Source organism: Sander lucioperca, chromosome 13 (genome assembly GCF_008315115.2).
Source record: "Sander lucioperca isolate FBNREF2018 chromosome 13, SLUC_FBN_1.2, whole genome shotgun sequence".
In the NCBI taxonomy this organism is placed as follows: domain Eukaryota; kingdom Metazoa; phylum Chordata; class Actinopteri; order Perciformes; family Percidae; genus Sander; species Sander lucioperca.
This window is the reverse complement of record NC_050185.1, coordinates 7,697,666-7,712,500: the sequence shown is the minus strand read 5'-3', so window position 1 is coordinate 7,712,500 and position 14,835 is coordinate 7,697,666. Positions and strand designations below refer to the sequence as shown.

The 14,835-nt window shown below is 41.6% G+C and overlaps 1 protein-coding gene across 2 annotated transcripts in view; it reads left to right on the top strand.

The window, feature by feature from the left end:
- Window positions 1-14,835, top strand: part of abr (ABR activator of RhoGEF and GTPase) — a 144,823-nt gene that overhangs the window by 24,792 nt on the left and 105,196 nt on the right. Inside the window, exon 1 of one of the 2 annotated variants that reach the window (XM_031310737.2) lies at window positions 629-953. The exons of the other annotated variant lie outside the window; for it this stretch is intronic. Within the exon in view, the coding sequence (XP_031166597.1) occupies window positions 893-953 (61 nt within the window). The 5' untranslated portion in view covers window positions 629-892. Of the gene's footprint in view, window positions 1-628; window positions 954-14,835 lie in introns of those variants that run through there. 2 annotated transcript variants of the gene reach the window in all.

Here is a 14,835-nt window from a genome sequence, read left to right as displayed (position 1 = left end):
ATGTGAGAATCTGGGAAATGGTGCTCCTGGTCAGTGGTCAATTTATTGCTTTTTCTGAATTTTGGTGTTGGATGGTTTTGAAGTATGTGATAGTTGTTATCTCTGCCAGTTTATGTTGTCATTTGCATTTATTGCGTCAACATTTTTATCCTTCCTTCTTGCTCAGTTGTCTCTTGGAGAAGGCCTGAAAGATGAAGAAAGGCAGTGGCTCGAGACTAAGATGGAGAATTTGAGCTTTGGAGTCCGTTTTTTTTTTTTTTTTTTTTTTTTAAGGAGGCTGTGCAATGCAAGTAGAAACAATGAGCCGTTCACCTAAAACACAGAAAGAGACAGTGAAAGTAACTTTGGATTTGGCATTCATTCAATGGCATAACTTAAAGAGAGAAGAGCAGAGAGACGGTTCATTCACATTTGACAAAAGCCTCATTGGTACGCAGTCATCATGCATCGCTTCTGAGTTGCTGCCTCTGCTCGAAGCCAGAGACGTGTCAGGAGTAAGGGAGAGAGCGAGAGGCTGATGAGCCATTCGCGCAGAATCAAGAGCGAGAAAGAGAGAGAGAGGAGGGGGTGGATGGGAGTGAGCGAGCAAGCCAAAGAGAGAGAGAGGGAGTGCTTCTCCCTTCCCCTAGCAACGGTCCGCGGTGGTCGTCTCCAGCCTGTTGTTTTTTCTCTCTCTGTCACACACACACACACCACTCACCCGTCTGCCTGTTGGACCGCGGTGTGTCTTTTGACATTTTCTCCAAATGTTTCTTTATGCGACTTCCTGCGACATGAAGGCAGTTTTACAAGGATAAGGAAAAGAGAAGAGGCAACGCGAAAAGCAGCAAAAGATTAGGTCGGAAGAAATAAGAAAGAAGCAGAGTGACTGAGACCGGGAGAGAAAAGGAGGATGGAGCCCCTCAGTGCTCGTGGCGTGCCCCGGCTCTCCTGGATCGACACCCTCTACAGCAGTACGTATCCCTCCCTCCATCCATCTATTTACTCCTCTCCACACATCGCTTCCCATTTATCTTTGCGCTCGTCTTTACCTCTAGCCATTTTACCCAGCACCCCCACCTCTTCCATCTCATGGGCTGCCTGTTCATGTTACAACCAGAGCTGCATGCACACAGGGAGCACTTTGCATTTTCACAGGACTTCCAATTAGTGTGCATCACTGTGGCTGTCCATAAAAAGATGGTGTCCCCCCCCCCGCCCACGCCTCCGTTCCCCTGTAGTGGTAACAACTCTTGTCTGCTGTTGTGGGGCTTTTTGCCGGCTAGTAGGCACAGAATCAGGGGAAAAAGCCCGGAGAGTGTGAGTCATGCTTACAACCTGGAGGTAGAACTTTATGTTCCATCCTATCGAGGACACAAGCTGTCTGATGTTGAATTTTTAATCTGCTCTTTATTGTGGTCTTCCTACTGTGCTGTAGACACGGTCTGACATGTCGAACTGTACACTGGGTCACTTCGCCACTGTTCCAAGATCAGGTGTTAGCAGCGCTTTCAGGTTATGAAACAAGGTTGAGAAACAACGACGAGTTAGAAACAATTCTGTCTCCTTTCCCTCCTAAATTAGAAAGACTTTCTTCTTTTTTTACTTGATAAAAGTGCAACTTTTTCTATAAAATACATATTTTAATGAGAATGATTTACATAGACCAGACTATGAACAATGTTATTTTTCATGCTTTAATACAGATTTATTGCTTTTTCTGAATTTTTATGGTTTTGAATTATGTGATAGTTGTCTCTGCCTGTTTATGTTGTTGTCATTAGCATTTTTTTATCCTTCCTTCTTGCTCAGTTATCTCTTGCAAAAGACTTGAAAAAATGATTATAATCTCAGTGTGACTTTTACCTGGTTAAATAAAGAAAAAGAGAAGAAAGGCAGTGGCTCGAGACTAAGATGGAGAATTTAAGCTTAGAGTCAGGTTTTTTAAACGTACCTTTGCGCGTGTTCAAGGTAAATTGAGGCTGCACAATACAAGAAGAAACAATGAGCACCTAAAACACAGAGAGAGAGTGACAGTAACAAGTGGTGAGTGGATACCACTTTGCAGCAATTACACACTCCCCATCAGGCGCAGCTGTGAGTCCCTGTTTTGTGCTGTTTAGATGCTGTTTGTGTGTGTGTTGGCAGTTTTGGGCACATGACACAGCCTTTTGGGATTAACTCTGCTGTGTCACCATTGTTACCCTGCCTTAATCTGCAGAGAGGCAGAGAATAGGGGAGCAAGAGGGAGACAGGGTGCTGGTGTTTTGGTTGTGGGATTTAAATGATACAGAAACAGAAAAGAAAGAAACCGACAGTACGAGCATGTTGTCAGGAGTATATTTGGTGGGCAGCTGTTCTTCAGGGAGGTTGAGGTACTGTCACAAAGAATGTTATTATTAGGGCTGCACAATACATCATTTTTCTATCATAAAAAACCTATTGCAAAAATCTGCAGCATACCGCGAAAGACACGCGAAAGACACTCAGAGATTTTTTGTGTTAGTTGAGAGAAAATATCAGTAGAAAACTGCACTTTATAACATAACTGTCATTCTTTTTTTTTTAGGGGCGCCTTTTATATTCAATTCAATGTTTAATTTCTTTTATTTGTTTTATATTCAACAAGCAATTTGTTGTATTTAAGCAAAATACTGAAAGCAGCAGAGATGCAGATCTTAGTTCACTCTAATACTTGTTATTTATCGCAAGTAATACCGTTACGGCGATATTCAGCAACGGTATCGCATATCACATATTATCCTCATATTGTGCAGCCTTAGTTATTATCACACAGACTGAGTCATTAGTCATCGGCCTGTTCATTAAAAATAATCAACATAAGTGTATGATTGTCTACATTATTAGATCTGGAACATTGTTGCTTAGCACTCATCTTTTTGTAGCCTGGAAATCCAGACCCAAATCCGAAAGAATAAGGGTCTGGTGATGAAAATGGCCCAACTTGAGGGTCAGCATCAAGCATGCATTTGAAAATCTCACTGCACGCAATTGGACAACACTACGACCAATCACAACAATACACAGGGTGACGTATCCAGAGCCCCATACGCTTAGCTACCAGCGGAGCTAACTGGTAGATTAAACTGTCTTCATCTGTTTAGCTCGCCTCTGGCCCGCCTATATCAGATACACCGATGTGATTGGTGCAGCTTGGCTACAAGGGCATAGTTAATGAACATCATTACTCAATGCCAGAGTGAATCGCTGAGCAAATTCAAATTGTGCTCTCGCGAGATCTCTGGATTGCCAGGGTATCTTTTTGCTGAATGAGGTGTGAAAATAATTAATTGCAAGATAAAGGAATAGTTTGACCAATAAGGGAAATACACTTATTTTCTTTCTTGCGTGAGTTGGATGAGAAGATTGATACCACTATCATGTCTGTACGCTAAATTTTTTAAATCTAGAACGAGCTATTAGCATTAGCATTAGCTTAGCATTAAACAATTCAATAATGAAAAGGGCACAACTAAATGCCATTGCAGTCGTTAGACAACAAACAATCAATTCCTACTGTGTACTGTACTCCAATGTGTCCATTGTAACTTTTGTTTGTTTTTAGATAAAAACTCATTAAACAACAGTCAAAACCACAGTCAGCAGGTTTTTCTACCAGAAAAGTTGTTTGGCCCAGCGGCTTGTCACTAAAATGAGAATAGCTGGTCCATCTTAACGATCAGTCCACCTTAAGTGACTTTGGGCCAAAGTTGTTGCTAAAGTTACACACACAAGCTACGCACCGAGTTATTCCTTAAAGGAGTGTGCTTCTACTTTTATTACACATTTTAGTTAAAAAAAAAAAAAAAAACATCTTAAAAATACATTGAGGTCATGCTGAAGTCCGGCGGGGAGTTAGGCCCAAAATGTGGAACCATTCCTTTAAAGTGCCACGGTTCTTTTTTTGTGTGATGGTGTAGCAATGTTTTATAATATTGGCCTAACTATGAATGACAGCATCAATTAATTCTCAGTGCATACATTAGTCCACTTTTCAAAAGTGGATCAGGTCAGCGTAACTGTATGCTAATGAATTCCTATCACCAGGGACTGTATACTTAGTCTGTGTACTATTTTAATATTGCTATTTTGGTTCTGGCATTGCTGTGACCAGAAACAGATTATATTATATTTTAACACCTAATGTGCTTTTTCACACATTTGAAATTCAGTGAGAGGCCGGATGTGTACAATAGGAGATAGACTATTAACATTACAACAGACTCAATCCAGGCTTTATATGAGCTCGTCTGAGGGAAAAGGGCATACTCCTTTTATGCACCTGTCATTTCATCATCCTTTTGCTCGTCCCAACATCCTTTTATCCTTTACTTTGTGTGTGTGTGTGTGTGTGTGTGTGTGTGTGTGTGTGTGTGTGTGTGTGTGTGTATTGGATAAATAAATTGGTACGTCAAGGGCTGCTGAAGCAACCCTCTCCCTCCACTCGGGAATAAAAATACACCACTGCTTTTGTGAGTTTTTAAGGGCTACTTTAACAGTAGCACACTCCCTCGGTACCACTACACTGACCCTGAAACAGTCCATTCACCAGTTCACAGGCTACAACAGACCCAGTCCCACCCTTCCTGTAGCGTAATGTAGTGTAATGTAGTGGATTACCAAACATGGGGCTGTAATTGCATCCTTTCTCTTCAGCCCCTGAAACTGTGTTAATGGATTAATATTAAGCGGTGACCACACACCCTCTCCTCCTACTCGCTGAGTAAAGTGGTGAGCGGATGCTCAAAGCCACAGCTGCCTTGTTCCCCCAAGAGGCTGAAGTCTTTCTGTTTAGCTCTTTACTGTTTAGGCCACAGCTGATCAAGGCAACTTTTTCATATCTTTTCTATTCCACTGAATCTTCTCACAGCACTGTTTGTTGTAAAAATGCTATAGTTTTGAAGGTAAACAAACATGTGCATACAAAGTGCAGAAATAAAATACATTTAAAATGCTGCATATGTTTAAGTTAAGGTGCAGAGCTGTATGCACTCACATCTGTGTAAGTACACACTCCCAAACAGAATGACTGGCCCAGACCTCTCATCAGTCATCCTCTGCCCCATTTGTCCAGTCAGCAGCATAAGTGGTAGACTCCCAGGCGGCTATTAGTGTTTTGTGTGTGTGTGTGTGTGTGTGTGTGTGTGTGTGAGTTACAAATTATTTTTTTATTTAATAATTTCCATCTCACCCTCTGCTTTTCCACTTTTTTGTCTTTCCTCTTGTCTTGATCTAAGTAGTTCATTATTATATTCTGCAGGGTAAAAGGTTTTTTTATTATTATTTTATTTTTTTTACCCATGATCTGATTTTAGAAGCATTTTGATGGTGCCATTGTCTCCATTTTCAGTCTCTAACCAGTTCACCGGCTAGCTCTGAATTGGGTATCATATTGGTTGTTGTATTTCTTTGTTGCTTCAGCGGTTTGTGTACAATGGACTGCTTTGTATATTTGTGTCTTTCACTGATGAAAACATGTTAATTTGTCTTGCCTAGTTTGCACCAAATTAAGAGATATTGTGTTGTGTTTTTTTTGGGAATGTCAGATAGGAAAAAGACTGTTCTAGAGCTCCTGTGACTAGCCCCGTGGTCCAATAGCTTTGTCAAATTGTACCCTTGTATCCACTGACCTGAGACTCTGTTACACAACTTTCTCAGGGTAGTTGGCTGTCTGGATGGATGGCTGTGAATAAAAGGGAAAACATAGATCAGAGGAAGGAAGGCAGAAATAATTGACAAAGTTGGAACATGAGTTTTAAATACTCCTAATAGGAATATAAATCACATTTGTATCACCAAGCTTGCTAATATTCGCATCAGCTGACTCAATTACAGTGAATTTGATTGCTAATGCTAGCAGATGTATTCGCAGCCTTAATTAATATAGATTGGGGCTCTCAACATGTTCTTTTTTTTAGGGACACATTTGTTCCAGTATACAATTTCTCAGGGGGGCACTTTGAATTTGCAACATTCTCTTTCTCATTTAGTTTATTCCAACACATTACATTGAATAGTGAATTAATAGTGAATTATTATGGTAAGGGTTTTAATTTATTCATATAGTGTTAATATGGTAAAGATGTTGAATATTCAGTTGAAAACAGACAGAATCTACATTGGTCTTTGAAAACCACATGCATTTTAGAACAGGTTTAGCCTTAGTTTGCACTGGGTGAAATCACTGAATCACCCACTGGGGCATTTTAGTTTCTCTTTGTTTCAATGACTGAGGGAATCTATGAGCTTTCAAGGGCACGTTTGCCTCCAAGTCCATCATTTCTCTGCCCAAACTGCAGTGCTCAGAGTGGCTCTGACTTCCAAATCTGGCAGTCTGTAACCTTCAGAGAATTAGCCAGCCTCTTCTCTGGCTTGCTTCAGTGCCACGTGATGCTAAAGCAACATCAAAGGAAAGCTAGATTATGTAAGAGCCACAATATTGGCATTTTGGCATGGCAGAGCCAGGATGGCATGTGCACATGCAGATACATGCACATGCACGTACATCAAAACGATTTTCCCTAATCCGAGTCACTGTGAGGAAGGCTTGGATCTAAGTGCAGATCTGAAGGAGCATAAAAAAAAGCCTATCCTCATTTCTGTACATCCTGTCAGCGTGTTGGGGAGTACTGGAGTTCAGCCCAGCAGGCCATGCTAAAATACCCCTGTGTGAGTCAGGCTTGGCCATTTGCCAGTTTATAAAGGGTTAATATGTGCTGTATAAATCCTACTTTCTTCTGCCAGTACTGCAGATAATAATATGGAATAACATGTTTATGTTGAGAAGTAATCTGCTGTCTGTCCTGGTGCCATCCAATTAGTGCACTCTAATTATAAACTAGAAAAACATGAATGTAATGTTGACTCATAGGTCTCACAAAATCCAAATTTGGGCAACTTCCTGTTTTTATCGCTGTATGACATTTTTTATATCACCATCAAGACACACAGAAGAAGTAAGAAGTAATCCGCCATCAAAACCTTCTTCTTGTGAAAAAGATTACATGGCACTTGTATTTGGAGTGAATTGCATCAATGGAAATGGAACAGATGCTATCAGTTTTTCGGGTTATTTCATTTTATATTATACAGTGGTGGGTTTCCCTGGCTGTCACTTGTTCTGGTTCCCCTGTGCAACTGTGATGGATGGGGCCAACTTCACTGCTGGCTAGCTGCTCCCGGCTTACTCCAATCCAGTCCCAGTTCTGTCTTTAAGTGTTTAATGTTAGACATTTGGCCGTCACATGGCCTGCTTCAGCAAACAGGGGCACAGCAGAGTGATTCTGGATGGCTTCCCAGCAGAGTGTCGTAGGGGAGTTTAATTCAACTAGGGATGTCTCATTTATCACACCATACAAAATCTATTTTGACCAAACCACCCAGCTCTCTCTCTCTCTCTCTCTTTCTCTCTCTCTCTCTCGCTCTCTCGCTCTCTCGCAGTCTCTCCCTGTCTTACTCTGTTTGAATAGCCGATGGCTTTACCCTCAGTTTCAAGCAGAAACAAGTCCAGATCAATGGGATCTGAAAGTGTTTCCAAACATGTCATTTGTGGCTTGACCACAGAGAACAACACAAGTCAAGTCAGGTCCACTTAAACCCCTGGTTCACTGTGATTATGCCACATTTTTTATTGTTACCAGGTCAGAATGTTATTATGTTATTAATCAATGAATTGCTATTAGCACTACTGCTACTACCACATTTTGGAATAGTCACTAAAATAGCCACTATGTCTTTGTAGGAATGAAATTGTGTATTGTATTGTGTAATTTAATCTGTGCTGTATGTCAAGTCTTGAATCATTGCCTTACCACTGTAAAAGCTCCTCCGTTATGCTGATCAATAGATTAAGCTGTTCCTTACATTCTCTGTACTGTAGCTATAGAAACAGACATTTAAATCTGTTCTCACACACGCCGAGCGGGAGAAAGAATCTGAGTCAGCCTTTAGCAGTTTTGTTATGCAATGCCGTCGTCTCTACTGCCTCTTCTCCATGCCGTGCTTCTCTGCTTTGTTTTCAAGCATCTTCCTCCCATTGGGCCCGGTAAGGGGTTCATGCTTATGTAATCGGCTTTATGTTCACTTCTCCAAAACAGCCAGGAAACAGTTGTGTGATGCTGCTGAGGGAGAGCCAAATGCTCAATGCTTTTAAGTTTTTAGCAGAGAAAGAGAGGAAGAGAGGACTGAAGGCAAAGTAAACAATTTAACGGATGCTCTTCCAGCAATTAAAATCCCACTTTATCGACAAGTACTACCACATTAGAGATATTACTACATTATATTACTACATTATATGTAATAAGATATTACGAGCATGTCACGATTCAGAAGATAGTACAATTTATTAAAAACACACACCTGTTACATATTGTGGCAGCAATAGAAAAGAACATCCCATTATCTCTAAGCTGAAACTGTGTAATTGCACACTATTTGCTGGGGTAAAATCCTGGTGTTGTCATTCCTCCCCCCAAATGAAGTGACAAAGGCCAAACAGCACCAAGCAAGCTAGTACTGTCTTTCCACTTCACTCAAATCATTTGACAGAATTAAAATCTGTGTCATCAGTCACCTGTGTCATAATGTCATACTACGTAATGCAGTACATGTGCGGCTATCTTGTGATTATCACAGAGCCATCATATGCCATTTCCCTGTCCAAGCATGCATTCATAACTATGGGGTTCTACCCGAAATGAAACATTTCAATATTTCCAAATATATCTTCAGTCTACAGGTCTTTATTGTGAAAACTCATAGACTGTTACAATTACAGCAACTGTGCAGTTGTAGTGAAGATGCAGCCCCATTTTAAAAACGTGGATGGTTAATTCCACATTGTTCCAAGTGAGTGAGTCCAGCTGAAAGAAGTGAAGGAGAGATTTGGCACCAAGTCATAACATTGACTTAGCTGCTTACTGCTGGGGTTGTAGTTCTCGGTGCCACGACCGCCTGGGTTCATTCAATGACAACCTTGGAAATAATAGATGAAGTTTTTGGCTCAGCTGAGTATGTTGTTGTGGCTCTTTCACACAGCAGTCATACGCTAGAGCAAAGACCTCATGTATCACCGGGGCTGAACGATTTTCTGACCAATATTGCAATTGAGATATGAACTGAAACTTATTTCTATAAACTAAATTCCTGGCTACATAACTTTCATTTTCATTTAGTAATTGACGTTTGTGTTACCGACAACCTATAAATGACAATGCTGACGGATCTGTACTTTAGCTGCTTGAGCTAATGTTAGCGTCTAACTAAAAAAAAACTGTGTTCAGCATGAATATGCGCCTTATATTTCTGATAATATTTAGCATATTATGCTAGCTCTCTGAAAATGGTCCGTTGTGATTGTTTACCGAGACAAAAGCTCTCCAGTGTATTGGGCTTTTTTGAATCGCTATAAGACACTAGTCAGCCTGACCCCAAATCAACTGTGCAGTCAGTGTATTGCTTAGAAATGAAGGAATTGTGGAACAAGGTGTAATGGCTTGACTTGACATAAACAGAAAACCTACTGAGGGGCTGCTATACAATATACAGTACTTGCCTAATTGATGTTTTTTGGGCGCCTGGGTAGCTCACCTGGTAGAGCGCGCGCCCATATATAGAGGTTCACTCCTCGACACAGTGGCCGCAGGTTCAACTCCGACCTGCGGCCCTTTGCGAGGGGTGGTGATGGCGCAGTGGATATGACACATGCCTTTGGTGTGGGAGACCCGGGTTCGATTCCCACTGTGATACATCAACCAATGTGTCCCTGAGCAAGACACTTAACCCCTAGTTGCTCCAGAGGCGTGTAACCTCTGACATATATATATAGCAATTGTAAGTCGCTTTGGATAAAAGCGTCAGCTAAATGACATGTAATGTCACCGGTGTGTAGCATATCGGTTGAATAATTCACATTCCTAAATGTCCGTGTACTCGAGTGTATTTCACCATCAGGTCCATCCACAGTGTAGACGTGCACTTAATATTAATAATAATTAATAACTTGCATACAAACAAACAAATGGATTAACCTAGCCTAGGCATTTCTCCAAACTCCCCATACCACCTACTGTGCAAAAGGGGAATTACCACATACTACTTCATATCCAAAATAACAAAAATGGCTCCAACACCTGATAAACTGAGCGTGGGTGCTATTTTTGCTTATCACAAGAATCACTGGTTTAAGCTAAGGTTTAATCTAGCTAGAATACCTAAAATAGCAGCGTTAGCTATATTTTTCTTTCAATGCAAAACATCCTGCCATCTTCATGTGGGTGAAGCTCTGAGAATCCTTTGTTATGTTTGATGTTAGAGGGTGTGTCATGTGTCTGAGTGTGTTTGTGTTCTAAATCTGTGGGGACCTTTACCATGTCCTGAGGGGCTAGAGCTGTGTGTGTGTGTGTGTGTGTGTGTGTGTGTGTGTGTGTGTGTGTGTGTGTGTGTGTGTGTGTGTGTGTGTGTGTGTGTGTGCGTGCGCTACTATGGACAGCAGTCATCCTGTAGTGCTATGGTAACCACCAACCCCTTCTTCTTTTGCCACCCATACCCCCTTCCGCTCAGCCAATCGGCGTAGAGTAACACCACCGTTGCCCGCCAATGGTGCGGCTGGCTTGTTTACGTGCTCCCGGAAGGCAGGGGCAACGATTAAGCATTCAGGTTAGTTGAGCGGAAGAGGAGGAAAAATGAGGGGTGGAGAGGGGGAGACAGGAAAGGGAGATGAGGCCTTTATGAGTTGAGAGGGCTGATGGATGCACTGGAGCAACGACCAGTTACCCAGACAGACTCAGGTGAACAAACACATATAGGTCATATATCACCTCAGGTTTTCTTAAAAGGACTCACATTCCTAAATCATGGATATAAATCAGATTCTCCAAATGTTTGGTCACATGTTCACAGCCTGCATTAGAAGCTGTCAAACCAAGAATCCATTAACCTGCAGGTAGTCATCTCTCTCTCCCATTTTCTGTGTGTGTGTATGTGTTTACATGCGAAAGTGTGGGTATCATTAAAGATTAATGGCACCAGTAAGGTTTGGCCTTCTGGTCTCAGTAGGTCATCTTTCTGCTGGGATCAAAATGGATGTTCACATTCAGCCTGGTCGTCTTTGACATTATAGAGACCCTCGGCGAGAGAAGGGAGAAAAAGAACAGAGGAAATAAAAACGTCCAGGCAGGTAGAAGGTCCAATACATCTTTTGAGAGATGGAATTGGGGATAGTATGGGAAAATAGTTTGTATTTTTAGGGGATGGTTAAGTGAGCTTGTAACCTAGGACAGCAATGTTTAACTCAACACAAAAGAATGATCCACATGATCCAGGTGACTTCCACACAGTGAGACATACAGCTTACAGTATTTATTAAACACTGGTGTTGGATTGGTACTCGGTATCAGCCGATACTCAAAGCCCAGGGATCAGTATCAGCATCGGTATCGGGACTATCACTGGAAAAAGTCGGACCGCTGCATCTTCATGAAAACTTACAGTGATGGCAAGAGACACATGCTTTTGTCCATCCTCTTTATTTATTTATGTTTGCCCATCATTTCTCTGTTTTTTTGTGTTATAGTCTCCCTCTCTATAATATAAATAGGATGCTGGCACCATTACAGACTATGATTGCCATGGCAAGGCCACTCTTTTAAATCACTGTCCACTTTTTATTCACCACTTAACTGTGACCTTTTGTAGATGGATTAAACACAAAATCAATGGAGTGATAGGCACAAGGGGGGTGTGTGTGTGTGTGTGTGTGTGTGTGTGTGTGTGTGTGTGTGTGTGTGTGTGTGTGTACGCCAGATGGCTTTATGTCTCGGAGTGCCCTCTGCTTATCAGGCATCATGCAATATCCCTCCTTACTCTCTTATCTCTCCGGTCCCTCTTTCCAATGTGTCATTCAATAGAAATCTCTTCAAAATAAACTTCTAAGACAAACGCTGCTGAGGCCAGCCTTATTATCTGTAAAGTCGGTGCATTAGTTTGCATTCATGCATGTCTGTCTACTGTATGAATAGTAAAACAGGATGGTTGGTGCCACGTCAGACACCTCGTAGTTTTCACTGCTTGGCAGATATACAGCCGTAACAGTTGGCTGATGGGTGGTGAGTACGAGAGAGGAGAACAGCAAAGCATCATTTGCCGACCCTGGGAGAGTCAGAGAAATCTGCAGAGAGACCTGTTAACAGCAGGTGTTTCTCTTTATACCTGCACTCCTGCCATCAATTATCTAGGGACGGAGGAGCTGCCACAGCATAGTGTCAACTTGTGATCTAGTCTCATTGACAGCCAAATACTATTGTTTAAAAGTGTGCAGTTATTACAATTTTGTATTTAAAAGGGTTTTATTTAACAGCGGCCTCTGGTTGTAGAAGCAGTAACTGTTTGGCCCCAGAGGTTTTTAAAGCTTGAATGAAGTACATAAATATCTGGCTTGGTATGGTGCAAACATGTGCAATAGTTTTCACATTGGTAAGGTAAATATGCAAATGCTGATGTTGCAGAGTGATAGCAGATTTCACAATGACATCATTCAACAGGATGTTGACTGGTTTTCAAAATAACCTGCTTAGCTGCTCTTTGACAAAAGACACAAACACTGTTTCCACAACAGTTTTGGACTTTTTGTTCTCTATGAGCCAACAAATCTCTTTGACAACTGCCTTCAAAATATCCCCATAGTACGCTTCCAATGAATTATAAAATGGCCTTATAAGTAGTTCCAAAAGAAAGCTTTATGTCTTGTCACTTGGAGTGTACACCCACACACTGCCAGTTAGTTTTTTAGCTTCATGTCTAATTAGTTTCCAAATGAAATTTCTTCTTTGTCACAAACTTTCCCATCGATTTCCATCCTCACTTGACTCCCGCATGATAGGGTCTCTCCTTTTGAAATCAACAGTTGCTCTTCTCCGCCTTTCATCTCTGACTTTAATGTTGTTATTGGGATGTGAAACATCGACCTGACCGAGCAGCACACCACTCTGCTCTTCTATCTGAAACAGCGAGAGTGTATTAAACTCATTGCCTCTAATCTGCATCATATTCTCCTAATTGGGCTGGGGAGTGCAATAAATAGACAATCACTGCCAGGGTTGCCCTGAGGACTATCGACAGCCGCTTGCATTTTAATAGCTTCACTCCTTGTAGCTCTTTTTGTTTCACTGCACGGTTTGATACACTTTCCATTAGCACATGCCCACGAATGAATGCAGAGGGTACTGCTGCACACTGAGGTGTAGATGCCCACACAGTACATCTGCTGTACAGTACTTTGCTGTGCTAAACGTGGGTGTGTGTTGGCAGTGAAAAGCTCCACAGTACATGTGGAGGATTGGTTTCCTCGTACCTGCTTACAAACACTGGGAGGGAGGTTTTAAAGGCTGCATTATAGTAAAGTTGTTCTGAACTTACAGACAGTTCTAGCCGTTTTTATTATTTGCCTTTACCCACTTAATCATTATATTCATTATTGACGAGTCTTTATCAAAAATCTCATTGTGTAAATATTTTGTCAAAGCACCAATAGTCAACCTCACAATATTGATGTATTTGGTAAAAAATATTGTGATATTTGATTTTCTCCGTATCGCCCAGCTTTAGAGGGAGGTGCAAGGTGGTAAGTGGGAGTGGGATATAAATTACGGTGGATTAGTAAGGGTTGTGTAGATGTTTGTCTTTTTGTGTGTGTGCATAGGGGTGTCTGCACTTGAATGTGACCTCTTGTGTTTGTGTGTGCAGACAGACACGGCTTCGGGCCCCGTGTACGACAGTGGTTGCCCTAATCTATGGAAGCACTGGGTTGTATCCAACCAGTCGGAGCCTTGGGGATTTAGGCCAGCTAATTACAATGTATAGTGGCTGGCTGCCATGGTAACGTTGGTTGGTTGGCTTTGGGGGTAAGAGCAATTCATGCATGTGGCTCTGCAGCGGAGGGGGCCCTTATCTCTCGCTGCCTACAGGCATATGGTACGTGAAGATATGCAGCAGTGGTAGAATTGTCATTCATTTGAGGTATAAAGGGACAACACTGCCTTTTATCAGACTCCTCTCTGGCAGGGAAGTGGTCTGGATGTGTGCGCACAGGTTGTAGAGTTAAACAAAAGTCTCATCTGTCTGCCTGTGTGAGATGTTTCATGCTGTTAAGGTTTTGATTTTGGATTGGCCACTCTTCTGTCATCTTCCATTAAAGCGCAAAGCCCTTTTTTCACCGTCTGTACTAAATTTCAGCTTTCTCTCTTTCTCCAGTAACTAATTGTGTGGGAGTCCTGCAGCTCATTGACCTTTTTTTAAAGTGTGCTCTGCTTGTTTCCTGAGCACAGTGGTTAGCTCTATCCGAGGAGACTACCCATTATCGCCTTGATCAGGCTGGATGAGGGAAAGGGGGGAACAAAGACCCCGGCTTAACTGCAGGACTCACAGACTTTCAGACCGCCGCTCAGTGGTGTAGTGGTCCTTGGAGAAGTGGGTATACTCTCAGTGTTCACCTTTTTTTTTTTTTTTTTTTTTTAAAGTAGTCCAGAAAAAAAGCCCTGTTTTAGAAACAGCGACATGTAAGACTATGATTTAGTTTACCCAAAAATCTGTCATTTCTACTTGCTCACTATTATAAAATGATCATGACTTGATTAGGAGCAGTTTGTAGTTACTACTGGTCACACAAGCAGCCTGGATGAATGTAAAATGTATTTATCATGAGGCAAACATGGTGTTATCTCTTCTCCTCTAAATGTGCAGTCATATTGCCACTGGCAATTTGCCAGTAGTTTAAAATAATGATTCATTTGGAAACCACCTTAAAACTTACCTCAGAATTATGTCTTCCATCAACTGGGG